Source organism: Narcine bancroftii, chromosome 10, assembly GCF_036971445.1.
Source record: "Narcine bancroftii isolate sNarBan1 chromosome 10, sNarBan1.hap1, whole genome shotgun sequence".
Classification (NCBI taxonomy): Eukaryota; Metazoa; Chordata; class Chondrichthyes; order Torpediniformes; family Narcinidae; genus Narcine; species Narcine bancroftii.
In genome coordinates this window covers 82115387-82143157 of record NC_091478.1, presented here as the reverse complement: position 1 = coordinate 82143157, position 27771 = coordinate 82115387, and the positions used below count along the sequence as shown (strand labels likewise).

General features: G+C 38.0%; 1 protein-coding gene across 4 annotated transcripts in view; it reads right to left on the bottom strand.

Annotated features, from left to right (window-relative positions):
* Positions 1-27771, bottom strand: part of rpgrip1l (RPGRIP1 like) — a 173444-nt gene that overhangs the window by 78805 nt on the left and 66868 nt on the right. For all 4 annotated transcript variants that reach the window (XR_011345803.1, XM_069901588.1, XM_069901587.1 and 1 more), the window contains exons 16-22: positions 25550-26002; positions 17036-17193; positions 11859-12207; positions 9907-10112; positions 7572-7661; positions 4454-4555; positions 1085-1217 (exon numbers count right to left, since the gene is read on the bottom strand). Coding sequence is in view for 3 of the 4 variants with exons in the window: in XM_069901588.1 (XP_069757689.1) it covers positions 1085-1217; positions 4454-4555; positions 7572-7661; positions 9907-10112; positions 11859-12207; positions 17036-17193; positions 25550-26002 (1491 nt within the window). In the remaining variant the exon portion in view is untranslated. The remainder of the gene's footprint in view (positions 1-1084; positions 1218-4453; positions 4556-7571; positions 7662-9906; positions 10113-11858; positions 12208-17035; positions 17194-25549; positions 26003-27771) is intronic.

Genomic DNA, 27771 nt, shown 5'->3' with positions numbered 1-27771 from the left:
GCGTGGAAGTAATACACACTCACATCTGCTTTCTTCAGTCGCTTTGAAAAATATACTTCAAATTCATTTTTGGGATTATAGGCATCACAGACACGTATCCAGATGACCCTGAGAAGATTGTTGTGAATCACCTTCTTGAACTATTGGAGTCCTTCAAGCAATAGTAGTCACAATATTGTGGTTCCAAGACCACCAATAAAACTTTATTGCTGGTCTTGGAACATAATGCAACTGTAAAATCCAAAACTGACATCATTTTGTCTATACTTGTAAAATTAACCCTCTACTTTACTGACTCGTCCTTTGAAATTTTGGAGCTTGTCGCGATCACAGATCTTCATGGATAACGCCTGCAATGCTACAGAGTGGGACCAAGGGAGGACCATGAAGGAGAACAAGACAAGGCAGTTTGTACATACCTGCAGTATTTGGGGGATCAGCAAGAAAGCTCAAGGTGCAGATCTTACTTAAAGATCAAATTTCGTTGACATGTTGATTACCTGTGTCTGATTGTGTCCATTTTATTTATTTTAAAAAATAATAATATTTAGACAATACACGAGCCCGTGCCGCCCAGTTACACCCGATTGATCTACAACCCCCGGTACATTTTGGAAGGTGGGAGGAAACCGGAGCACCCAGGGAATAACCATGCAGACACAGGGAGAACACACAAACTCCTTACAGTGTGGGATTTGAACTCCAGTCCAGATCGCTCGCGCTGTAAAGGCGTTGAGCTAACTGTGCCACCCTAAAATGCTGGCAGACATTTGCAAGACACTCATGCAAGACTTGCTTTTTGCTGGGCTATGCACTACCATTGATAGCTAAAATGACTATTGCCTTCAACTACTCTAGCTTGGGGGATCTTGGAAATTCAGCTGGAGAGGTATCAGAACCTACCAGTTAGCTGTGTGTGAAAGCACCAGGAAGGTAAGTGGCATCTCATCTTGCAGCGTCCCCAGTGACACCAATTTTACAAACATGAATTAGTTAAGGTGCACTCTATCCAAGTGCACAAACTTAACAGCATTTTGTAGAATCCTGTAAATCATCTACAAATAAGATCCATCTTAATATTTACCTTGGCCAGGTTCGGGTACATCTTGATTTTTGATTGCTTGTGAAATATCCATACTCAGTTCCGATGAAACTGCTGAGCTCCCTCCTTCACTTTCTGAAGCATACCCATTTTCTTGTTCTGTGCCTCTGACATCCTGTGTTTTAACATGTTATTTATTACAGGTATATTTAGATCAAAATAATTTTACTGCAACAATTAAATCTGATTATAAAAATTGAAAAGGAAAAATTCTAACTTGGAATATAACAAAACATTTGTTTTTTTTTAGTTTATGTAATACATATAATTTTCTACAAATTTCTTTAAATGTAATATGACATTAAAACCTAAATGTTCCATTGGTGAATCTATTGAAGTGGAAGAATTATTTGATTGCAAACTCAACAATGCAATGACATTCGGAACATAGATGCGCATTTTATCTCTTTTGTGTTCAATCATTATGGATATTATGTAAAAATTGATACCTTCAAGATCTAACACTGAAAACTATAATAAAATTAAAAGCAACATCAGTAATTATTCATTCTTTAACTGTACTTCTTGATAGCCTACTTTGCAAAAAGGAAACAGTCCAATATTAGTTAGATGCTAACATTTAAGAATAAAAAAAGAGATCAACATTAAAATCCAAATGCAGAAAGACTTTATTATTCACGTGGGATTGAGGCAAGGACTTCCTGTGGATAACAAGAAAATACAGATACCATTCATCGATGGCACACATAGGTAGCAAGTTCCACCTTATATCCCCTAACAGCCGCCTGAATCTCATAACAGGAGAGTGTATATCGGATGCAGGAAATGGCTAGAGTACTGAAAATCAAATCTTAGATTTGATGCTTTGGCTTGTGGCTCAACCCATGCTAAACGAGAGGGGTAGGCAGGAAGCATTAGAAGTGCAGGATCAGGTGGCATTAGAGCTGAAGTGTCAGGAGACATTAGTGGTCTCATGTTAGGAAGCACTAGAGGTCAGTAACAGGAGGGAGAGTTAGGAGGTGGAAATATTTAAAAAAAACATGGATGCAGTACAAAAATCACCTTCAAATAACAGTGTACCCAATTTAGGCTCTGAATTCACTGCTACTCAACTCATCATCCACCTATCAACAATTTCTACCAATCAAAACTCAGCACTTCAATTGACGACTTAACCTCATTTTTATGTCAACTACTGCAATCCCCCAAGCAGCTGTAAAACACTCAAGAACGATAAGTGTGCTCACCTTCATGGAATAAACAGTGCTCCTGATCATAGGAACATGGCCTAAACTGATGCAGTCAAGTATGAAGATCTGTCAATATTTAATTCCCTTACTTTGTTCCTTAATATCTAATGATTCAGCTGTGTTGTAATGGTGGGGGGGTCAAAACTCTTACTTTCTCCTTTGTCATAAAACAACCTTTTTTCCTTTTAAATTTCAAATCTAGAACTTGCCAATTCAGTGAAGGAAGTGGAAGAAGACAATGAAGAAAATCAGAAACCATTATGCCCACGACATGGTTAGTGTAGCAATTACTGTTGCAGTGCCAGTGACCCGGGTTTGAATCCGGCATTGTCTGCAAGGAGTTTGTATGCTCTCCCCATGTCTGTGTGGGTTTCCTCTGGGTGTTCTGGCTTCCCCTCTCACCCTTCTAAACGTACTGAGGTTGTAGGTCAATTGGATGTAATTGGGTGTTATGGGGGGGGGGGGCAGTATCTCTACATGTCTAAATTCAAAAAAATTAATTGCTCAGTTATATAATTGCAGCACAAGACAGACAGACACTGTACCCATTCTAAAGGCTATGATGATAGAGGAGGGACAAGATTAGATTTAGATTTCAGATTTATTGTCAAGAGTACATACAACCATGAGATTCTTTTTCTTGTGTGTGAAACACAATTACCACTTATTGGTTGTGCAAAAATAATCTGTATACATGTAAACAAATAAAGAAATGTAAACTATTGATTGTAATGCAATAGAGAGGTAAAAAAATAAAGTGCAAAAGTAAGAATCCTTATACAAGTCCGATTGAGTTTGTCATTGAGGAGTCTGATGGTTGAGGAATAGCAGCTGAATCTGGTGGCATGAATCTTGTGGCACTTATACTTCTTTCCTGATGGTAGGGGTGAGTACTGAACATGTGCTGTGTGGTGTGGATCCTTGATGATTACTGCTGCTCTCCGATGGCACCATTCCCTGGAGATGTTCTCAATAGTGATGTCCTGAACTGTGTCTACTATTTTTTGCAGGGCTTTCCCCTCAGGGTCATTGGTGTCCCTGTACCAGACCGTGATGTAATCTGTCAGCACATTGTACATCTGTAGAAATTTGCCAGTGCTTCTGGTGTCATACCAAACCTCCGCAAACTTTTGAGGAAGTAGAGGCGTTGATGTGCTTTCTTCATATTAGTGTGTTGGTTCATGGAAAGATCCTCTGAGATCGTGACTCCCAAGAACTTAAATTTGCTCACCCTCTCCAACATGAGTTCAGGTTGGTGTGGAAAAAAAATTGCCAGCTTGTTGAGTTAAAAAGTTACACATGATCCCTGATGGGGCTGACGACAGATGAAGGTTAATACACAAGTACAGAATTTAACTCAATGTCACGGAGCATTAAAAACACCGCTTACTTTGCTAATATTTACAACGTGGATTAGTAGCAATGGTTAGCGCCATGCCTTTACAGCGCCAGCAATTGCGACCGAGGATCGAATCCCGTGCTGTTTGTAAGGAGTTTGTACATTTTCCCCATGTCTGCGTGGGTTTTCCCGGTCGCTCCAGTTTCCTCCCACTGTTTGCAACATACCGGGGGTTGTAGGTCAATTGGGCTTAATTGGCAGCATGGGCTCGTGGGTTGATTCAACTGAAGTTCCTTAAAAAAAAAATGTTACTTTCTTTTAACTATATCTGATAGTATCAGTAGCTGTAATTCTCCTGGTTACACAACATTTATCTGGTTCAGCATCAGCCCAAATTTTCCACCCTGTCGACCTATCGCATAACCCATATCGCTCACTGAATGCAGCTATCAGGGATGGCGTGGCTAAATAGGTTGGGAGGCAAATGATGTTGAACAGCAGCTGGATACACTGCTGGCACCCGCAGCTCCCCAGAAGGAAACTCAAGTCTCGATGTAAAAGAGGGTTTCAGTTTCTGGTGTGCTCCAAGCTTATCACTTATCCAGTGCAATGACATGGACGATTCACCATTCTCCAGTTTAGTAGAATATCCATTGATAATGAGGGAAAGAAGGTGCTGATTATCATACTGGTATAGCACAAAAGAGAAATAAACCCCCATGATTCTAATATGTGCTTACATATCAAGATAAGAGAACGTACACACTCTGTTCTATCATAATAATGTTTATTTTCACATACCTGACTCATAAATTGAGCCTCTGAAGTATCCATTTTCATTTTATTCAAGTTGTTTATGACAGAACGGTCTTTGGCTTCATTTCCAATTCCACTTGTTGTTGGCTGCAAATTAAGAAAACCAGCTGTGACAAAAGTAGTCACAATTTCACAATATTTTCTTCAGTTTCCAGTAGAGTTTCAGTGGAAGGTACAGTTGTGTGACAAGGGAGTAATGAAAAAAAAATTGTGAAAAGACAAGAAAATGCATCTGAAGTCCATTACACAGTCTGTGGAATGGTGCCAATAAGACGATATCAGGCCAGATTACACAAGGTCCATCGCTCAGTTCATGTGCATTCAATTCCTCTGCTTACCCCCAAAGTTTCAAACTTTGCTTACAATACTAAACGTGGAGGTGTGGCAAGGGTGTACATAAGCTGACTGCAGTTCCAAAGAGAACCACCAGTTAAATGTGGAGAGTGCATCAGTGTGTTCAGGACATCTGTGCCTATATACTACTTGTTGGAATTCAGATGCAGGTCACCTCTGACCTCTTTCTTGGTCCCAGAATTCACTATTGATTTCAGTGCCATTGAACAACTTACCTCTTGGCTTTATGCCCATCAGAGGAGGGGCGGCAAGCATAGCCCCCATTCATCTGAGTGGGGTTACTGACATTCAGTCAAATGATAAAAGGTAATGATGGGTGTTTTTTTAATTCTTCTTTGATTCTCCCTATATATTTATGTTTTAATTAATTGTGACTTAGAAATATATTGCCATTTAAATAAGATTGAAAGAGCTCAGAGAAAAATTACAAGTATGAAGCTAGGACTTGAAGAATTGAGTTTCAGGGAAATATTAATAACACACCAAAATGCTGTAAAAACTTAGCTGGTCTTTCACTGTCCAAAGGGGATGAAGATATATTGCTGACGTTTTAGGTCTGAGCCCTTCCTCAAGGAATAAGCTGAATGAGAAAAATCAAGAAATCTCAGAATACAGACAGTGTTGGCTGGGGGAGGAGTCCAGACCAACAAAAGGAGTTAATTGAATATGATCAGGGAAGAGGTGAGAATTGATTATGACTGCGTGAAAGGAGATAGGGAAAAGAGACTGGGCGCAGATTGGGAGATCGCTTTGTTGAACACCTTGACTCCGTCTGCCGCGATAGCGTGGACCTCCAAGTGGCCAACCATTTCAATTCCCCATCCCATTCCCTTGCTTTCTTGTCCGTCCATGGCCTTATACACTGCCAGACTGAGACCACATGCAAATTAGAGGAACAACACCTCATCTCTCGACTGGGGACCCTCCAACTGGATGGCATTAATATCAACTTCTCAGGCTCTTGTTTTAAAAAAAACTTCTTCACCCGTCGCCTTTCCCCAGCTCAGTCTCTCTCTCTCTTTTCACTGTCTCCTTTCACACAGACATCATCAATTCTCACCTCTCCCCTCATCATATCGAATTAACCCCTTTTATTGGTCTGGACTCCTCCCCCAGACGGCACTGTCTGTAATGTAAGATTTCCTGTTATTTTGCTCATTTTGCTTTTTCCTTGACTTTTGTGTTCACTACAGGCCAGGGAAAGGTTGACTAGGTTAGGACTTTACACCCTGGATCGTCAGAAAATGAGAGGAGATTTGATAAAGGTATACAAAATTAAGAGGGCTAAAGATAGGGTAAAGGCCAACACTGAGGTTGGGAGAGACGATAACTGGAGGATATGGGTTAAAATGTGAAAGCTGAAAGGTTTAAGGGAAACATTAGGGGGAACTTTTTAACTCAGAGGGCTATGAGAGTGTGGAATGAGCTGCCAGTGGAGGTAGTGCATGCAGGTTTGATTTCAACATTTAAGATAAGTTTGAATAAGCACATGGATGAGATGGGTATTGAGGGCCATGGCTCATTGCAGGTCAAAGGTGGAAAATATATTTTGGTATGGATTAGATAGGTGAAAGGACTCATTTCTGTGCCGTAGTGTCCATGTTTCCTTTGTTGATGCTGTCTCGAGATCTTAGAAGTGCCTGTTCAAAAGCACTGTGGGAATACCTGAACAGAAGGAGTAAAGTAGTTCAAAGTGACCTACCAATGTCTTTTCAAGAAAAATTGAGGCTGGGCAATAAATGCTGCCATTTTGCAGTGAGGATCTGAAATTTAAAAAAATAATAATAACAAAGGAAAAAATATAAATGGAAAGAATTCAAATAAATACTGGAAGACAATGCAGGGAACTGAACATCCTGGAGTCTGTTCAGTAATCCATTTTAGACACCTCTCCACTACTTCATGACCAAAATTGTGTTCAGATGGATTCCTTGCAGTTGAACTGACTAAAAGTATGAGCATAGAAATAATACAAAGATTTAAAACTAAAGTTTCAAGTTAGAGCAATGTTTAGAAGAAATGTTTTCGCACAGAACCTCAGTGAAAGAAACTCAGGAAAGGCAGTTCATTAAAATTCTTCCAAATGAACTGGGTAAATATCTGGCGAGAGGCAGGGTTGGCTCCCAGATAGATAGGTTAAGGATAGATGATAAAAATACTTTGTGCAAAAGAAAATAACAGTTTCTAGGGTGCCAAACCAGAAAATTAAGTCCAGATAGTGGAAAAATGACATTGTAACTCCACAGGCTCAGTAAGTATTTACGCTGACATTTCTCTATGGAAATTAAATTGCTCACATTGTTGGTGGTGGTTTGAGGAAGAAGGTTGATGAGATGACAAACCTTTCCAATTTATATAAAGGAAAAATTAATTCACAATCACCTACAATTTTTCCAACACTGCCTCATTAAAATGTAGTGAAATAAGATGGGTTAATTAATACCAATAACTGTTGTCACCCTGAAAATTAATGATGGAGTATTATTAATTTGTTTTGACTCTTCCACATAAATTTAATGTAATTGATTTACTTCTCCGTGTATGTGTGGCCCATGTCAAGATTCCAAATTCAGACTGAGAAGGGAGACAGAATGTGGCCTTCTCTGTCTATTCAAGTTTCAACTGTTCCATTTTATTATCAATTTGAAATTTCAGCAACTTGCTCTGAAAAATGTGAAAATATAGATGAAAAATGAAGGCTAATCTAATTAACAGCAATGGTTGGCCAAATAATACAGTATACACTCACTGCGCTGTCAGAAATCTTTTCATCAGCCCATGAAACTCTTCTTTCTTCTTGATCATCAAAATTAATGGATTGTTTTTTAAGTTTCGGTGCCTAAAATAACAATTGCCAGAGAATTATTTCTTTCTTTCTCTGGAATTTTCCTTCATTTACCTCAACATTTGCTCAGTTTTAGTTCTCAGGTTATTTTTGCAGATATTACAATAAATTGCATCTTTTATGGTCTTCGCCAATGATACACTTCACATAACCTTAGAAGAATATAAAGAGTAGTACATTGAAACTGAAGCTGATATTTCCCATGCAAGAGATCCCCATCTGCCCCTTGGGAGCCATACAGGAGGAATCAGCACTTGATAAACAAATTGAAAGGCAAATAGTACTGCTTTATATCACTCCACAGCAGTGCATCGGTTTTCTTATGGACAATTCCTCTCCCTGCTCCTCCATCATCCCCCCCTCACCCCCCACCCCCAAAATGGAAGATGCTTAATTCACTCCAATAGTTTGTCTTTTGCATGAGTTTTCAAATTGTGTGCTCCTGCCATGGACTTAAAATCACATGCAATGCAAATGAGAAATGTAGGCTGGATCACCCGAGACACTTCATTAATATTCTCCACACAGGACATACGCCATCACATTTCCCCCGCCCCACACAATTTCCTTGCTAAATCCCCAAAGGCTAAGTAGTTGATTTCAATTGGGGGAACAATTCTTGGGCACATTGAAATTAAAAAGCAGCAAGTAGTATACATTTTACTGAGCATAAAGGTGAATTTAGTGTCTGATTAAATTTATCTTATGCTACCGTGGAAAGCAAGGGAATACATTGCTAGGGCTTTACTGACCAGGGGCAAGGTGTCGGGTGATGACAGACAGGTACACTCATAATCTGAACGATCACATCGATTGCCAAGGTATAATATGCACAGAACAAGGGGTAAATGGGATTAGTAAAAATATCTACTTGATGTTCATCATAGACCTGGTGAACCAGGACTACTTCTGTTATGACTCTATGACTAAGTGATTTATACTGGCAAATGGTGTTAAAATTTTCTGAACAATGATTTCAATATTAAATGCAGGGAGAATTTGGAGCAAGTGGTTTTCGAAACAGAAATAGTAATGAAAGAACCCCTCATTTGATTTGATAATGGCTTTAAACTACAGGCACAGCTCTAACAATCCAACTACCAGCAGATCAATCAAGTAACTTCTACATGACTGGTTTCCAAAATGGAGCCAATGAAAGATTTTGACAATTTTGGGGGCTAGAGTGGAGCTCAGCAATGGTTGAGAGGTGGGGTAGAATTACAAAAATGCATGTGGACATTTTGATTTTAAACAGCTATCAGAAGTTTAAGCAATAGAAAACTCCTACAGTTCAGACTGGAAACCAAATGGGCCCTATGATCAAAAAGGTAGACACTTCTGTAAAAATGTAAAATAAAACATTATTTTTGGAATTTATTAAATTCTACTATTTATTTCCACTTGATCTGATAAAAAGACCACAGCAATATGATCTTTGAATCTTACTGACGTTAATGGCACTTTGTGTAAAGAAGGGTCAAAATACCTTGCTTCAACTGGACATCTTCCTCTCCACCCTCTTTAAAAATATTACTTATTTCTTATGTGGTTTAAATTGATAGCTTCATTATTTCATCAATTTTGAACTTTCATTATTTTTTCAAACATTGCACCAAAAACTGTTTTGGAATTCACCTAGAAAATGAAAAGCCACCCCATGACAATAATTTCACTGATGTCAAACACAATTTATTTTTTCATGGAAAAAAAATGTCCACTCACTTGATAATAAGCACATGGTTAGAACATAAAACTCCAAAATTCTATGATAAGATCAAAGAGAGATGTCACAGAGATTGACCCAAATCAAGACCTCTACAACTCCCAATTAAGAAAGAACAATTTTCACCTCTTTCTTTGTTTCCTGACCACGTGCCCTCATTATCAACCCATGGACTAACCAAGACAATGAACCCTGCCTGCATTACCACTCCCAGAGAATCACTGAGCAAGTTCCTCTTGAATTATGTCACTGTTGCTTCTAGATTCTCAATGCAGGCCATTTGCTGATACAAGGACCAGAGAATCCACTGAGGATTCTGTTATAACCAATGCCCTGCTGGATCAACACAAGCAGTAATATCTTCTGATTAGCCTTAATTCTGAATAATTATGCTTCTGCATTAATTTCCTGGGTACACAATACATTCCAAGCATGAATGAACTAGACAAGAGTAAACCTGATAAAATGAATTATTAAAGTAACACGGAAACAATAAAAGTGTATAGAATTAGATACCAAAATTGATTCCTCCGATTGGTCAAGTAAAGATTTTTTAACTTCTCTTTTCACTGGTAACTTTTCTGGTTCCTGCTTTTGAATCACCTCAGCTTGATCCAAAGTCATTATGGATTCCTTTGGTGGCAAATAAGAGATCATCCATTTTAATTCAACATTAATGGTGCCAATGACTTGTTGCTCAGTATTTCTGAGTTCAAATGTACCTGGAGAGAAATGAATTAGATGGTACCATAAAAGGACTGCATTGAAAGGCCAAAATATTTTTGAAATATCAGAAAATGGATCTTTACATATTGAATTTCTGAAAGATTGTCAGCAGAAACAAGCCACAACAATTCCACGAGCTCTTCAACTGATAATTAACTGAACCATCTTGGAGTGAAATAAGAGGACCGATTTTCCAAATGCAAGTGAATAACACCGTGTACATATACTTAGCTTTCTTTTTTCATTTATATCTAAGCATAACTAGCTTCAGGATAGCTTTTTTGGTGAAGAGAGCAAATGGCATGTTGGCTTTCATAAAGAGGGGATGCCCTCCTGCAGTTGTTCAGGGCCCTGGTGAGACCTCACCTGGAATATTGCGTCCAGTTCTGGTCCCCAAATTTGAGGAAGAACATATTCGCTATAGATGGAATCCAGCGCAGATTTACAAGGTTAGTTCCCGGGGTGGCAGGATTGACATATGCTGAAAGGTTAGAAAGACTGGGCTTATATGCGATGGAGTTTAGAAAGATGAGGGAAGACGTGATTGAGGTATCTAAGATTATCAAGGGGCTAGACAGAGTAAATTCGGATTACATGTTCCCAATGTTGGGAGAGACTAGGACTAGAGGGCATAGTTTAAGAATACAGGGAAGGCCCTTTAGGATGGAGATGAGGAAAATTTTTTTTTTACCCAGAGAAGTGTAGATCTGTGGAATGCTTTGCCACAGAGGGTGGTAGGGACAGATTCGCTGGATATGTTCAGAAGGGAGTTAGATAAGGCTCTTGTGGGCAGGGGAGTTAAGGGTTATGGGGATAAGGCAGGGAATGGACACTGACAGAGAATGATCAGCCATGATCTGAAAAATGACGGTGCTGGCTTGACGGGCCAATTTGCCTACTCCAGCACCAACTGTCTATTGTCTAATGGACACATGCTTTTTATAACTTCAGAAGTTTGCTACTACAGGAGGATTTAAAAAAAATACAAAGAAGGTTCTACCTGTATAGGCTTTCTACTTTTTGGCAGTTTCTTTTCTGGGATAAGGTGAAATTTAAAGAGTCCAAACATACTTTTAACAGCTTATATTTCTTTTGTCTTGGAGGCAGAATTGACCACTTTTTCCAACATATCAAATTGTTGTCTTCCATTTTAACAATAGCCTTATGGCCTAAGTTCATATTCCTACAATTCTAAAGAATGGATACATTTTACCACTTATTACATCAGCTCAGTCTTATAACCTCATTATCTTCTTCCCCATGTAAGAATGTCATTCAAAGATCTTTCTCTTGCTATTAATGGGTTAAAAGATAGTTTCTATATTTTAGAAGTAGACAACTTATTTTCTTCCATTCATCACATCTTCCATTTTTATAAAATTAGTTAACATACCGGGGTGTAGGTTAGTGAGGTGCCATTTAGGCGGCATGGACTTGTAGGGCTGAATTAGCCTGTTACAATGCAATTTAATTTAAATTTGTATTCTTACTATTCTCATTGGGATTATTTGCTTCACTGAATTATTTCCCCAGAAATAGATTGCTTTCTTTACCTCTTCAATAATTTTACTGCAGCAATGGTTTCCGATACTCGTCATCCACTTAAAATTTATCTTTACTTGCTCACAATATACTTATCCTATTATCATCAAATTCAAATAGGACTCAAAAAAGATTGATAAAATATATTAATAACAGGGAGCTTACTTTTCAAAGGGAAAAAATGTATTTAAAATGATTACCTGAGATGTCCTTGTTATGTGCTAACAGAATAAGAGGAACTTCAGCCTTTCCCAGGTAGGAAGCATCAGTAGTATCTGCATCGTCAAATATGTAAATGTGTAATGATTCAGACTTTAAATAGTGATCAAGCTCTGCATTCATTGGTATGCGGAATCTCATGAAATCATCAAACTGTGGATTGTTGCTATTGGGAATGATAGCAGTGTCATGGTCAGAGAAGTCAAAGAATTTGTAGACAGCGTAGGGACTTGGTTGGGTGTTCTTCCTTTTATGTTGCAGGTGGTCACAAGATTTGATAGTTATGTGAAGATCATTCATGTTACCATCTGCCAGAGATGTAGCATTTGCCTGTGGGATCAGTGAAAAAATATTTTAAATCAGACGCTGTGGATACAAGACTGAAGTGTTGTCTGCAATTTTTACTTGAAAACTGTTGAAATCTGTGTGTTAGATCCCAGTTAAATTTTACTCTCCATTGAAATCACTAAGTCTGTAAAGCAGGGTTTTTCACCGAATTGTGTGGAGAAATTCAGCAGGTCACACAGCATCTATAGGAAGTAAAGGGTAATCAATATTTTGGGCCTGAGCCCAGAGATGCTGTGCGACTTGCTGAGTTTCTCCAACACTGTGTATTGCATTACAATCATTAAACAGACTTTCCTGTTTAATTCCACATAATCCCGTTGCTTTCCTATCTCCATGCCTCTGTAATCTTTGCTACTATTATTTTCACATTCAAATCAGTAAAGAGAAAAATGGCACGATAAATAAGAATAAAGAGACAAAGGAACTACATTAACATTCCAATTCTCAACCACTTTAACAATATCATTCTTTATATATACTGTAAAGAATGAAATAGCACTCACTTGCATTTAACTAACACTTTTCCTGGTCTTTGGGCAGTATGGCTAGGGTGGCCAGACGTCCCATTTTAGGCTAGACAGTCCAGCTTTTGAGCCTTCTGTCCAGTGTCACCTTGAGCCAGACATTAATTTGTCTTCCATTAGGGGGTGTAGGCCCTACACCCTCGAATGCAGGACAAATTAAGTAGCGGAAAAGGCACTTACCTGTTAAATGCAGTGTGCGTGGCCATTGTTTCTTCTCACACGCAATCGTTAGTGAGGGAAGCGTGACGGCGGTGCACAAAGTGCTGGCTGGCCATGCGTGATGAGGGAGAAATGCACGAAGTGCCGGCTGGTGCATACGCAACGAGGGGAAACTGCGACAGCGGCGCACACTCCAAGAGTTTCGGACGCTGACTTTGCCTATCCTCCATTTTGGTAAAGTTTGAAATGGCCAACCTTGGCGTACCGTCTAGCACAGCACCATTATAGCAGGGTTTGAATCCCGCGCTGTCTGCGCAAGCTTTCCACTGGGGCTCCGGTTTCCTCCCACTATTCGAAACGTACTGGGGGTTGTAGATTAATTAGGTGTAACTGGGCAACAAAGGCTCATGGCCTGTTATTGTGCTGTATGGCTAAATTTTAAAAATTGTCCTAAAGTACTTATCTTATACAAATAAGACTCAAACAAAAGATAAATATATATTAATACTGTATCAGGGAGATGCATTTTCCAAATGATATGGGTATTACTGACAAGGCTACATCTAGTGCTTTGGGAGTCAGGGGGCAACTTTCTGCAGATAATCCTACCTCTAATCTGCTTTTGAGGCCACCGTACTTATGAGCTGGTTCTTATTACATTTCTGGTCAATGATTGAGATCTGAGTTTGTTGATAATGGAGGAAATTACGACGATCGTGATCCTGAGTGGTGATATCTGCTCACTGTTGATAACTTCAACCCTTCACCTGATCACTGGGATGTGATTAATGGGGCAAGTAATTGATTGTATTGTCCATTAATCTTACAGATTGGATGCACTAAGACATTTTTGCTCATGTTGGATAGATGCCAGCATTGTATCTGTGATGCAACTTTATAGCCAATCAATGACTTTTGATGCATGATAACTGCTGGCATGCAGGCAAATATCAGGTCAGCATGGCCCATCGCAAGTTCGAGTCCCTCAAAACAACATGCAATGATGAACTAATCGTCCTTTCTGGTTTGTTTTTTTTTTAAAAATAGACTACTGAAACTTTGCATGTTTTTAAAAAAAAAATACAGTACTGAAACTTCACATGGTATCATTTGTTCAACTGTTCCAATCCATGAAAAATATCAAATATCATTACTGTAGTAATTATCCAAACCTCATGCAAAGAGTTTTGTGAAGAGCAAACGGACAGAAGAATTTCCACAATTGGCAGTGTTACAGAGAAGAACATGTAGAGAATTGCACTGAGCACACTGGCAGTGATGTTGCAAGAAAGTTTATGATGCAAGCAGGATTGAGATTAAAATTGTGCAGCCTTAAGAAAACAATCTTGCTTTACTCTCTTTTGAGTTGCAAACCAGTTGCAGTCTCACCTCTTAGGTTCTTGCAAGCCTTTACTTTCCTCTCATTCCTTCTTTATCCTAAAATTAACATTCCACATTTCATCCATCTCCTTCTGCTGCCTCTTACATTCTTTCTGCTGCCACATTATTAAACTAATAGTTATTTCTAATTGGTAAGGTAGTTCAAGGTTATTTGAAGGACCATTACTTTATACATGACAGTCAATGGGCACACTGGCAAAGAGTACGGAGGAGGACAGTTTCAACCATTGTGGGCAGCACACAGCCTGCCAGAACCTTATAGAGAGAAATGCAACAAGTGGCCTGTGAAGATCATGACTTAGATCACAGAAAGTAACCCTGATTACATTGCTGGAGACTCAATCTGCTGCCATTTCTGTTATTTTCCAAGTCATGAGAACCCAACAAAAGGGGGTAATGAGACTCACCTCTCCTATGTTCTATTCTCATTCATCCCACCACCTCGAATTGAACGGAGAGATGTGAAAAAAGGGGAAAGCACATACTTTTCTTTCAGAGATTTGCGTGTTGGTGTTAAACAGTGAATGGGTTAAATGATAAATGGTCAGTGAACCATATATGCTCACAGGTCTGCTGCTTGGTAAGACTCTCCCTTGCCAATATTTATACTCCTTATCCAGAAGCCATAATGTACGTCTCAACAGGAAGTCTGTGAGAGAAGGAATTGTGAATAATTTCAGTCAGGGCATTCAAGGAAGAGATTTTTTAAATACTGTGACTGAAACTAGTTTGCACCAGTTTGAAAAGGCTGAACAGTAAGATATCCTAATGTACTGCTGGGGTTGGCTATTGTTGCTGCTGTCTGACGTATAAACAGCTCACATTTCCCGGTAACATTAGGTAAAATAAAAAAGCCTTGAGCTTGTTGTCCAATCATAAATATCTGGTTAAAATAGGAAGAATTAGAATTGACTAGTGTAAATACAGTCAGTTTGGGCTTCCAAACTCAGTTGGGTCCCAACCCAAGATACTAATTAATTATTTCTCTCCATGAATGCTGAGTAAATCAGTAAGTCCTTCCAGCTTCTCATTGTTTGCTTCTTTCCTCATTGGCCAAGATGCACACTGTGTCATAAAGCTTTCTCTGATATTTCTCAAATATTCTGTACCCTCTGAATCTTCCATACTAAAGCAATCCCAGTTAATATTCACAAAATGTGATATCCTCTAAAACTATAATCCATCACTCTGCTATACTGTTTATTTATTTCACTATCTCTTATTCACCTTCTGGAGGTCTACAATACAACTCAACAGAATGACAAACCCCATTTTTTTTCTTCATTCCTAAACATGTTGTAATAGTGTGGAATGTGTATGCTAATTGGCTCGGCTGGTCCATCCCTCTTGACACTCTTACCTGGACTCCTCCCCTGGGACCCAGGCCATAAAGGTCGGGCCACCTCTCCCTTCCCTGCACTTCCCTAGTTTGGATCCGGGCCAGCTCAAGTGTTCTGTGCAATAAAGCCTATCTTTCCCCTCAGTCTTTGTCCTTGTAATTATTGGGGCAACTGATAGTGCCCAACACATGTGAACTACTTTAATGAGGTTTCTGGGATATCCTCCCATAACAGAGTAATGATGCATTCCTTGATTAACAGTGCAATGCCAACCAAAGGATATGCCATAACCTTTTTAATGATTGAGGAGCTTATTATTCATAGTCATTAAAACTCGGAGGAGGTGGAAGCCTGCGAAGGAGCATTTCCTCTGAGCAGGATGCCTTCTTTTCAGGCCTCTTGAATCTGGTGTAAAATCAAGGATCTTGGTTGTTTCACCATAAAAATCGATCGTTCACCATTCAGGGCAGAATAAATGCCTCAATCGAATCTAAATTCTATCTTTTTAAATGATGGCTGTGTTGAAACGTGCTTTGTTTAATATTTTGATTTTGGAGTTGCTTTGAACTAACACTGCCAATATTTGAGGTTTACAGCAATACTAAAACCTGTATTGCATTTAGATTATCTGGTTATGATGAAATAACAAATGTAAAATGGCATTGGCAAAGCTTAAAAGACGCTATTTGTACTGGCCTAGTCTTAATTCCTGGAATATCTCATGCATATTGGCAACCACACAAACTGACACAAAACAATGGCATGGTCAGCATTTTGAAGACATACTAAAGTATTTTTGATTAATACTCTCCTATGAATGGTGGCATGGTTCTTTAAAAGACGATCTGAAGTTTATGAACCAAGATGAACTGAGTTTCAATGTCGACATGATGAATGCAACTTTCTTGAAAAATATTTGTCCTGTCAAGCTCCCATGCTGCTTTTGGGAGTCATATGATGTAGGAGGGAGAAAAAGGCACATGCTTCCAGGCCATCCACCAGGAAGGATTGGTGACAGATGACTTGGACTTTGAATCAGGAAGTTGACTTTTATCAAAGGCTAAGATAAAATCAACTAGGACCTTGCTTTTGTATTTAATTTCAAAATTTAGCGAAATATTGAACATTTTCCATTTTCAATGCAGCTAGAACACAATATAAAATAGAAACATAAATTTGTGGTTCCACTGCAAAGAGCCAATTGACCAATCATACAATAATTAAAAAGTTTGGTTAAGATCATATGTATATTTACCAAGAAAACTTATTGTCACGCAGATCATAATCTAAATATGTTATATTTCCATTACAGTTTAAAATATTTTTTCCCTCAGAGCATTTTATTCAAAGCTTCCAAACTTAAATCCACCAAAATATCATGTTCACCTGTTCTGTGTGATTGTCTGATTGTGCACGATGACTGGAAGTTATATATCCGAAGGCCTTTGTTCGTTCCTTGTACAGCCGAATAGCCTGATCCATTGCTACTCGTAGCCGGAACCAATATTCCACAGCTCCAAATTTTTCAACATCTCCTCTTACACCTGCATTCAAACCAATAATGTGAGTCAAGAGATGCAGATTAGATGAGAGAAAGTAATATTGTATACCGCATAAAATTACAAGATCATGACCAATTTACTAATAGATAAAGTAATAATATTCAGAAGTATTAATATTCAATTTTGATTTCAGTGTTTCTTGAGGGCTTTGGCATGAATAATTCTTCGCAGAATCAATAAACAGCATAATTTCTTTAGGTTTTTTTTTAAACAAAAGGAAATTATGCAGAATAAAACTAAGCCAAACAAAATTTACTGGTTTATGACAGTTGCTTTAGAGATGAAGTCTTCATTTAGAAATACCAAATCATTTTGCCAAACATCTAAATAACAAAAATCAAGAATTATCTGACAACTTATGGAAAAATTATGTGAACAATTTATTAAATGTGTTTTATTTTTACATGGTGACTAACACCATTTTTTTAAAAACATACAATGTATTTTTTCTTTTCTTTTTTTATACACACATCGTTGGAATTTTGCTTTGATCAGTGAAAATGAAAAAAGTTTCAAAATGAGTTTAAATCTGCTGCTCGTAAATTAACAAGCACCACAAAATTTTCTTGATTTTAAAACACTGTATTCCCAGCTATAATGTATAAAGTTCCCTTTCATATTCAGCATGTATTGAATTAAAGACTCTTCTACTGGTTTGAGGTCTGAATAATCTCTACGAAGGGAGTTTGAACTATTTCTAGCCAGTGTTGTGGGGAGGTACTCACACTATAAAAAGTTATTAACTGACAATTTCAGTTAGAGAAATCATCAGATAAACCTTGCAGGAAATGGTAGTAAGGCATGATAGCAAGGATTACTCAAGGCTCTAAGGTTAATTTTATAGTCATATATTAATTCATTGAAATTTTACATGATATGCTTCAACTTGTGTCAGCCATAGGACAAACAAAGAGTCACTATGAGCATTGTCTGGCTTTCCAACATTAAGAGAAAGAGAAGCAACAGAGAGCCTCTTCAGAGTCACTGACTGTCCAGTGCTCTCACAGCTTCTGCAGCTGCACAGACCCCTGTTCGATTCATCAGCATCTTGAGCTCCAGATCCAATCCTGAGGCCCTTCAGGAGCCCTTCTTCCCCTTAGTACCCTCTCAATGTCTGGTTCCAATACCTGGTTCCCATGAGCCAGCCTACAGCAGCCCACAGCTGTGTGGGTCCTCCAACTGCAAGTCACCAACAGTCTGCAGCCAATCTGGGTCCTTCAGCCGCTGAATCATTCACTGGTTTGCTGCTGTGGTCACCGTCCTGTAGGGTTGTCTCCACTGCTTCTCCTTCTCAAAGTGCAGGGGGGGGGGGGGGGGGCGGTCTTCTCAAATTAGTCGACTGAAATTGAATTATTCCATTACCTAACTTTATTGGTTTAACAAAATCTGTTCATACTCCTTTTTGATATCAGCTATCTAACCTCTCTAACGAATACGACTCTGATCTCCCATGCATCTGAAACTCGTGATCTCTGAATAACAACGAATTTATTAAATTGAGAACCTTCCTTTTTGTAACCAAAGCAGAAAACATTAAAGACTGCTACACAGCTAGCAGAGGTTTTGAATAAAGAAATCTTCAGCCTTGCGGCTGATCAAACTAGTAAAATATAATCTAATTTAGAAGAAGCTTTCTTTCTATCAAATAAAATTGGGTACTTGAAATTTGAAGTCCGACTAATACAAAATGCACATTTGACTGTTCCATCAAAATGAGAAAAAAACAATTAGTTATCACTCTTAACATAGAAAGTTGGAGCAGGAAAAGGCCATTTTGTGCTTCGAGCTTGTTCCACAATTTAATACAATCATGGCTGATCATACGATTTCAGAACTCTATTCCTGCTTTCTATCCACGGTCCTTGATCTCTTTAGCCATAATAGCCACATCCAAATCCCTTTTGAATATATCAAATGAACTGCTCTCTGTGACTTCTGTTGTATGGGGTTCCACCAGTTGAGGAGTCTGAGTGAAAATATTTCTCACCACCTCTTGTCCTTACTGGCTAATCCCTTATCCCAAGATTGTGACCCCTTGTTCTGAACATTTCCACCATTGCAAGGTGCAAGAACTTTTCTTGCATCTAACCTATCTCGTGAGAATTGTGTATGTTTCATTGAGATCCCCCCTCATTCTCCTAAATTACAATGAGTATAACCCATATCTATCCAGATGTAAGGGCAAAGTTCATCACTGAATTCTTAAATCACTGACTTGCTTTTATTATTGGTGATGCCACTATTTTACCATACCATTTCAGAGAATATACAGGCAAATAGTTTGTTCCCTGCTACCACATCCAAGGAAATGGCACATTTTCATGTTTGGTGGTTTAGTATATTTCAAGAAGACGATGAGCCAATTATTCTGTGACACAAAGTTCCTCTCGCCCTTAATTTTGGAAATGACACAGAATCAGATATTTGCATTCAAGGCACATAGCAATGATTGACAATGGGGGAGATTGACACTTTTTAACTCAGGTTATGTTTCAAAGAACATTAATATATGTCGTGAGACAAGACACCTTTGATTTCCTCCTGATTGTTAGGTTTTCTGTAAGCCTAGCAATTTTTTCTTTAGTTTATCTGAAAGGTGGCATAACTTGAATCTTCCTTTTGACCATTGTAGTATCTTCAGTTTATTTTTGAAGGTTCTCTGCAGACGATCCCACGCTCTGCAGACGATCCCACGCTCTGCAGACGATCCCACGCTCTGCAGACGATCCCACGCTCTGCAGACGATCCCACGCTCTGCAGACGATCCCACGCTCTGCAGACGAACCCACGCTCTGCAGACGATCCCACGCTCTGCAGACGATCCCACGCTCTGAAGACGATCCCACGCTCTGAAGACGATCCCACGCTCTGAAGACGATCCCACGCTCTGAAGACGATCCCACGCTCTGAAGACGATCCCACGCTCTGAAGACGATCCCACGCTCTGAAGACGATCCCACGCTCTGAAGACGATCCCAAGCTCTGAAGACGATCCCATGCTCTGAAGACGATCCCACGCTCTGAAGACGATCCCACGCTCTGAAGACGATCCCAAGCTCTGAAGACGATCCCAAGCTCTGAAGACGATCCCAAGCTCTGAAGACGATCCCAAGCTCTGAAGACGATCCCATGCTCTGAAGACGATCCCATGCTCTGAAGACGATCCCATGCTCTGAAGACGATCCCATGCTCTGAAGACGATCCCATGCTCTGAAGACGATCCCATGCTCTGAAGACGATCCCATGCTCTGAAGACGATCCCATGCTCTGAAGACGATCCCATGCTCTGAAGACGATCCCATGCTCTGAAGACGATCCCATGCTCTGAAGACGATCCCATGCTCTGAAGACAATCCCATGCTCTGAAGACAATCCCATGCTCTGAAGACGATCCCATGCTCTGAAGACGATCCCATGCTCTGAAGACGATCCCATGCTCTGAAGACAATCCCATGCTCTGAAGACAATCCCATGCTCTGAAGACAATCCCATGCTCTGAAGACAATCCCATGCTCACAACATTGTGAAAGCAACAGCAAATTGTCTCTTCACCGTCTACTTAACATGTTACAATATCCTAAGCTGCTTCACAGAAACCATGTTTAACACAAGGACCACTTAAGATGCTACTGTCGGTGGCAAAAAGCTTGGTCAAAGAAATGTGTTTTTTTTTATAAAAGGAAAACCTGGAGAGAGGAGAAAAATTATTTCATTTTGTAAGAGAAAGGCTGATGAGACCCATCTCACTCTTTAATCTTGTAGAGCTAATGGAAGAAAAATGGATAGAATTGCTTCCACATGTTCAAAACACCAACAAATATCTAAACTACAATAAAGATGAAAGGCTCAAAATTTGTTTGTGCAATGTTTTTGTCTGCTACTTGAAATTCAATCTTTTGCATTTAAATTGTAGAACCCAAGATGTCACAAATCCTGTTAAATTGTACAAAACATACACTGGTTTTACGTACAAGCTTCCTCACGCAACACTGTTCTTCTCTTTTGGTATATTAGCAAATTGGATGAGTTTTGAAATAATTGTTAATAGAAGAATTGTATATTCTGGTTAAATCATTTTCCACATTTCTCTAGTGAGGAATAATACGCAGATTGGAAAGTGTTGCAAATGTACATTTAAGGAAGCGGGAATAAAAGGCATAAGCATGTACCAAGCTAATACAGATTGTAGAGAAACATTATTTAAGGATGTTAGAATAGGACATTTAGAAAATAACGAGATTGAGTAGAGTTGGTAGATTATGACAAGTAAAACGGATATGGGTAAACATGAATGTGATGCATTTATATTTTTGGAAGGGTTTTGATAAGATCTTCTGCAGGAGGTTGATCAACATGGTTAGGTCAGATGGAATTGGGGATACCATATTGGCATCAATTGAGAAATGGTTAACAGAAAGGAAAGAACAAAAAAAAGTTGAAAAGCAAGGTGCAACTGATGGGATATTATGTTTGGGCTCCAGCTATTCACAACCTATATCAATGATTTAACAGTGGGACCAAAAGCCAACGTTTATAAATAACATCAAAGCAGGTGAATAGGAGGATGTAAGCAGTTTTCAAGGGGATTTAGACAAGATAAATTAGTGATGAAAGCACGACAGATGAAATATAACAAGAAAAATGTGACACCAACTACTTTGATACAAAAAAGAGAAAGGTGCCGAGTTGTTTTCAATACTGTCAGATAATAAACGTTTCTGTTTGAAAGGACTTCGGCATCCTTGTGCATTAAATCACTGAAAGATAACAGTGAAAGATGCAGGTACAGCAACCAATTATTAAGGCAAACGATATGTTGACTTTTATTACAGGAGGATTTCAGTGCAGTAATAATGCTATATTATTGCAGTTATCCCTTACTAGGTGATCACCTTACAGGTGGATTATTGTGTACAGTTTTGCTTCTCTTCCCTAAAAAGGATAGACTGGCATAGAAAGGAGGCCATCAATGTTCACTGAATTGGTTCCAAGGAAGGCACATTTGCCATATAAGAAGTGATGGAGTCAGGTAGGGCTGTATTCTATTGAGTTTGGATGAATGAGTTGATCTCATTGAAACTTACAAAGTTTAAAGGGGATCAGCAAGGTGGATGCTGTGAGAATATTTCCCTTGGCTGAGGGCTCTCGTGCCAAGGTTCACAGTCTCAGAAAAAAACTGGGCAGGCAATTTAAGACAAAGATCATAAGTCACAGATTGGGTTGTCTCAGCAGATGTATAAATTTTGAGATAATGAGGGAATAGAGGGATATGGGTATACCACAGAAAAATGAATTGATCCTCCATGTTATCAAGCACAATGACACAGTGTCCCGTGTTTTCTTCTCCTTAAAGCTATTATTTTTTTGTCCAAGATCACCCTTGCGTTTGCCACCATAAGGACAAAAGAGTAAGACAAGATGAAGGAAGGGTTGTCGACAGAATGCCCAGCAAACAAGAACACCCTCACAGGCAAATGTGATGGGAGAAGATAAAGGGCAACAGGACATCTACTTCACATTATACCCTCATTTTCTTCTGCTCCTTCAAGCCTTATTCATGTCAAGTTTATCGTCATCCGATTGAACATGTGCAACCCGACGAAACATGCAGACCGACAACCAGACATAACACATGGTGGTGGTGCTAGCTCTAATACTCCTGAATCTCTTTCTTGACAGGAGCAGCTGAAAGATGTTATGTGCAAGGTAGAAGGGGGCCTCAATGATATTGCGTGCCCTCTTCAGGCAACAATCCTGGTAGACTCAAGCGTTCCTTTCTGCCTCTCTTGTGATCCTGTGGATCGACCTCCAATCCATTTCTTTGCAGCAACCGTACTCCACTGTAATGCAGCTGGCTAGGACGCTCTCGATAGAGCTCCTAATAGAAGGTGGACATAATGGTGGCCATAGTCATGACTGCTTGTCTTCCCAGGAAGTACAGTCACATGGCACTAATATCTCCATTGATCTCCCTTCAGTGACATTTACTTTCAACCTTGCTGTTTTCACAGCATCTTTGCTGTACACTTCTCCGTTTGTCTATAAGGATATTCAAGTCATGGTCAATATTACTGTGAACTTCTTTTGGCTCAGCTCGACCATCCTTGTGGCCTTTGTATTATCGTGATCCAGAACAGCTTTCAGAACTGGGGTACACTTGTGGTCAGGTGCTCTTTACAGCTGGAACCTAACCCAAGTGGAAATAAACATACTGCCAAATTCTGTAACATTTACCTCAACTTTTTTCTTTTGTAAGATCAGGCTAGATGATTGAGAAATTCAGAATTGAATTCTCAGAGCTATCAAATATGTAAAACAGAGATAAGGAAAGAATGTACAAAAAGAAACTTTGCCAGCAGGGCACATTGAAAAAGTGCTTTGAAGAGTTAATATTTGTAAATTTTAAAAACGTATGGCTCCACTGCATTACTGTGGCAAAGATTGCTTCCATCTGCTCTGACAACATATGAAACATGTTTTCTGTATACAGTTATATTAAATCCATAATGTTCATTAGGTTTATATAAAAACTTCCAAACATCTACTGATAAACAAGCTTTTTTAGTGCAACTTGAAGCAATCATACAGAATTTTTGAACTACATGTGCCAAAATTACAAAATGAAAAGACTAACAACTGCTTGTTATTTCCCAGTGGTTAAAACAAGGGCATAGAGACAAAAAATGGGGGGAGAAAAAAAACATATGATCTATCTCTGCTTTCCTTTGGCAGTGAATTAGCTTTTTCTTTTATAATACGAACTCTATTTTGCTGATGTAAAACATATTAATCTTCTGTAATATATCTTGGTGTGTCGCACAAATGAAAATAGTAATTTTACTTCGATTTGCAATGTTAGATTTTGATCAACTCATTAATCTAATTTTAAACTATTGCTAACATCATGTGCTCATTAGTTGTCAAAAAATTACTTTTGATAAAAAGTATTCATGTTCATTTGTGCATCATTTTTCTCCCTTATGTCTTTGACCCGTTATTAGAGACGTTGACTGATAAACCATAAACAAATCTAGTCAACACTGTCACATCCCGCAAAAACTCATTGTTCCCACTTGTAAAAAGAAAACATACAAGTCAACCAAGCAAATCTTTGCTCCAGAATATTAACCAGACATAAGAACATGCACATTTTTTTTTAAAGAAAATGGTTCTATTTTGATCTTAAAAAAACATTGATAAAATTTGGAAAATGTTTTCACAAAATCTTCTTAAATTGGGGCATTCCCAAAATATATGAATAAATGATGCTCAAAAATTTTACACTTTTCACATAATGGATCAACATCTGCATAATAATTTGAGTTTGGACATATGTATTCCATGTATCACCTTAAATTGTTATAAACAATGCCTTGCACAAAATGAGGAATCATTAATCAAGCTAAGAGTGGAGTGCCAACATTCATCTGAAAATGTTATGTTTAAATCATGATCCCATCATTTTTAATCCCAGTCATAGAGGCTGTTCTTAAATCCAATAAGTCATTATAAATAGATAACATTAATCCACTGTGAACGAACAGCAAGTTAAATAATAAATCAAGAATATTAGAACTTGAGATTTAAGGGAAATCAGGAAGTTTGAAATGAACAAAATGCCGAACTTGTAAATATCTAAAATAATGTATATTAGAACGATTAAACATGCACATTTTAACTATTTTTAATTTACAATAATTAGAGTTAGCATTTCTTTTGCAAGAAGGAATGACAAAACCCAAACTCTCCATGTCCACTTGTATCAGAATTCAGCAGAAATAACATTCAATATTAATTTGTAACATTAAATCCGAAAAAAACTGAAATTAATAGTAATTTTTTCTGTCCTCATAATTACTTAATTTCAATCCACTACAATGTATAAACTTCTTGTAGTTTCAACTATGGTATTTGCATGACTTACTAAAAGAATCTGGATCCACCATAGATTTTTAAAGTTGATAAATATTTTAAATGCTTCATATACCATTAATTGAAGGGCTCTGTCATTTTTACTGATAAGATATTTTATAATATTTTGGGTGCCACATAGTCATAGAATTAATATCATTTTCTTTGCTGCATGTGATAAATATGAGCAGCAAAATGTGATTTCAGAAAGATTTAAAAATTAGCATGAGTGGTGACATCATGTGAAAGTTGTCTCAATATTTAATTGGTCAAAACCTTGCAGTTACAGTATTTCAATACCTGCCTCCATAATGCTCAAAACCTTGCAGATATTTCAATGCAAACATTGAAATAAAATTTGAATTAACAGTGGACTTCATTTCAATTATATGCGAAAGGCAATCACTTTAACTATCTATTTACTCACCAGATAACAATGCGGTGCCAAATAATCTCCCATTCTTTTCAAGGATTTCATGCATTTGTAACTGGCATGCTGCAATAGTTTCAAAGTCTGTGCCATATGCTAGCTGGACCTCTAGTTTTACTGTATTTTTCTGTAAATATTGCAGGAAGAAATCGTCCACTTGGACAACGTACTGAGATGTGAAATCAAACACTGGCTGCAGCCCATGAATTACAGGAGTAGACTGGAGTTCAAAATCATAGAATGCATAGGTGCAGAAAGTGGCAGGTTCCTGCTCACCAAAAACCTTAATAGCTTCAGGAGAGAAGACCACTTTGTTGATATGGATCTCAAGTAAGTTTTCTCCACGTTCCAAATGGACGGTAAAATCAAGTTCATTAGTGTTTTCATCAGTTGGGTTTTCTGGTTTGAATTTGAATTGTTTGGTGCCATAGGCTATGTCTTTGAGTTGGGCTGAAAAAGATGAAACAAATGCGATTTTTCCATATTTTTCATTAAAGCAATAGAGCACAATATTTTCTCGGTGTGGCAAACAGATGGTATAGAACATACGCACTATTGTCATCATATTTTTTAACAAGTTCTTCAGCACAGAAGATTGAAAGTAGCTCTGTAGATTCCGAGAATATGAGCTGTTCAGCATACAAGGATTACAACTTGACATTTATTTTGGGATAAATCAAATGAAACACTGCATACCAAAGGGCTTTTTAACATACAGCAGGGACTTCTTAATTAAAACTTTCAAGATGAAATTACATAGATAGGCATCTGCTAATGCTCCTGTGTTTGAAAAGGTGGTTAACCCATCACACACCCAAATTACAGGGGGGGGGGGGGGGGGTAAGAAAAAATAATTCCCGATTATTTGTGCAAAAGTAGACATTTTAAAAGGTTCAATTAAAAGGTTATATCATAAAATTTATTTAAAAAAAAAACAATTCCCGATTATTTGTGCAAAAGTAGACATTTTAAAAGGTTCAATTAAAAGGTTATATCATAAAATATATTTAAAAAAAAACAATTCCCGATTATTTGTGCAAAAGTAGACATTTTAAAAGGTTCAATTAAAAGGTTATATCATAAAATATTTTTTTTTTTAAAAATTCCCGATTATTTGTGCAAAAGTAGACATTTTAAAAGGTTCAATTAAAAGGTTATATCATAAAATATATTTTAAAAAAACAATTCCCGATTATTTGTGCAAAAGTAGACATTTTAAAAGGTTATATCATAAAATATCTATTACTGGCTTAATCACTTAATGTTAACTTGGTATTATAGATGCAACAACATGATTTTCCATGGGGAATATTTATTTTATTTCTAGCAAAACCTTGAGTAAGTTCTTTACACATGTATCTAGAGTTTTACTAAAAATAGTAGGAAGAATAAATTTCCTCCCATAGTCAGTTCCTGAACTTGAATAACTGACAGGGATGGATGATATTCAAAGTATTTTCTTACAGAAGGAAAATAAATCACCAGTCAGCTAGAGTGAAGTTGGGCTCCTACCTGCTTCTATCTCTGAGGGTTGGTAAAAGCCGAGCTTCCCTCTTTAACTCACAGCCCCCAAGAAAGAAAGTGTTTGTTGAAACTTTTTTAAAAGTTTGTTAAATACATTATATATTAGCTTTATAGTTATCTAGAACTATTCTCTTACTGTGAAACTTTACTTTCATCAATATTTCCTCTTGTAACCTGTTACCACAAGTAGGAAATCTAGTGCACGATACCACATCATTTTATATTTTTACTTTAGAAGTACTGTATAAAAGGAGCAAAATTTTACAACCGACTATAGGCTAAAAGAGACTGACTTTTTGCCATTCTGTTCTACATCTGGTGGTGAACCTGTGGAATTCGCTGCCACTGGCAGCTGTGGAGGGTGTCATTGGATAGATTTAAAGTGGTTAATAGGTTCATGATCAGTAAGATCTTCAAAGGATATGTGGAGAAGGCAGGAAAATGGGGTTGAAAGCAAGAATACATCAGCAATGTATCAAATGGCAGAGCAGATTGGTTGGGCCAAATAGCCTAATCCTGCTCCTATCTCTTAAAGTCTTCAATCACAAATGAATCAGTTACATTAGCTCTACTAGCAGTTTTTGGTGTATCCTTGGATTTTAGGTTGCAGCAACTCAACCATATTTTTAATTAAAATAGTAGAACTTACAAAGGAAGACAATTATGGAATCTCTGTGAACATCAAAAAAAGCCAA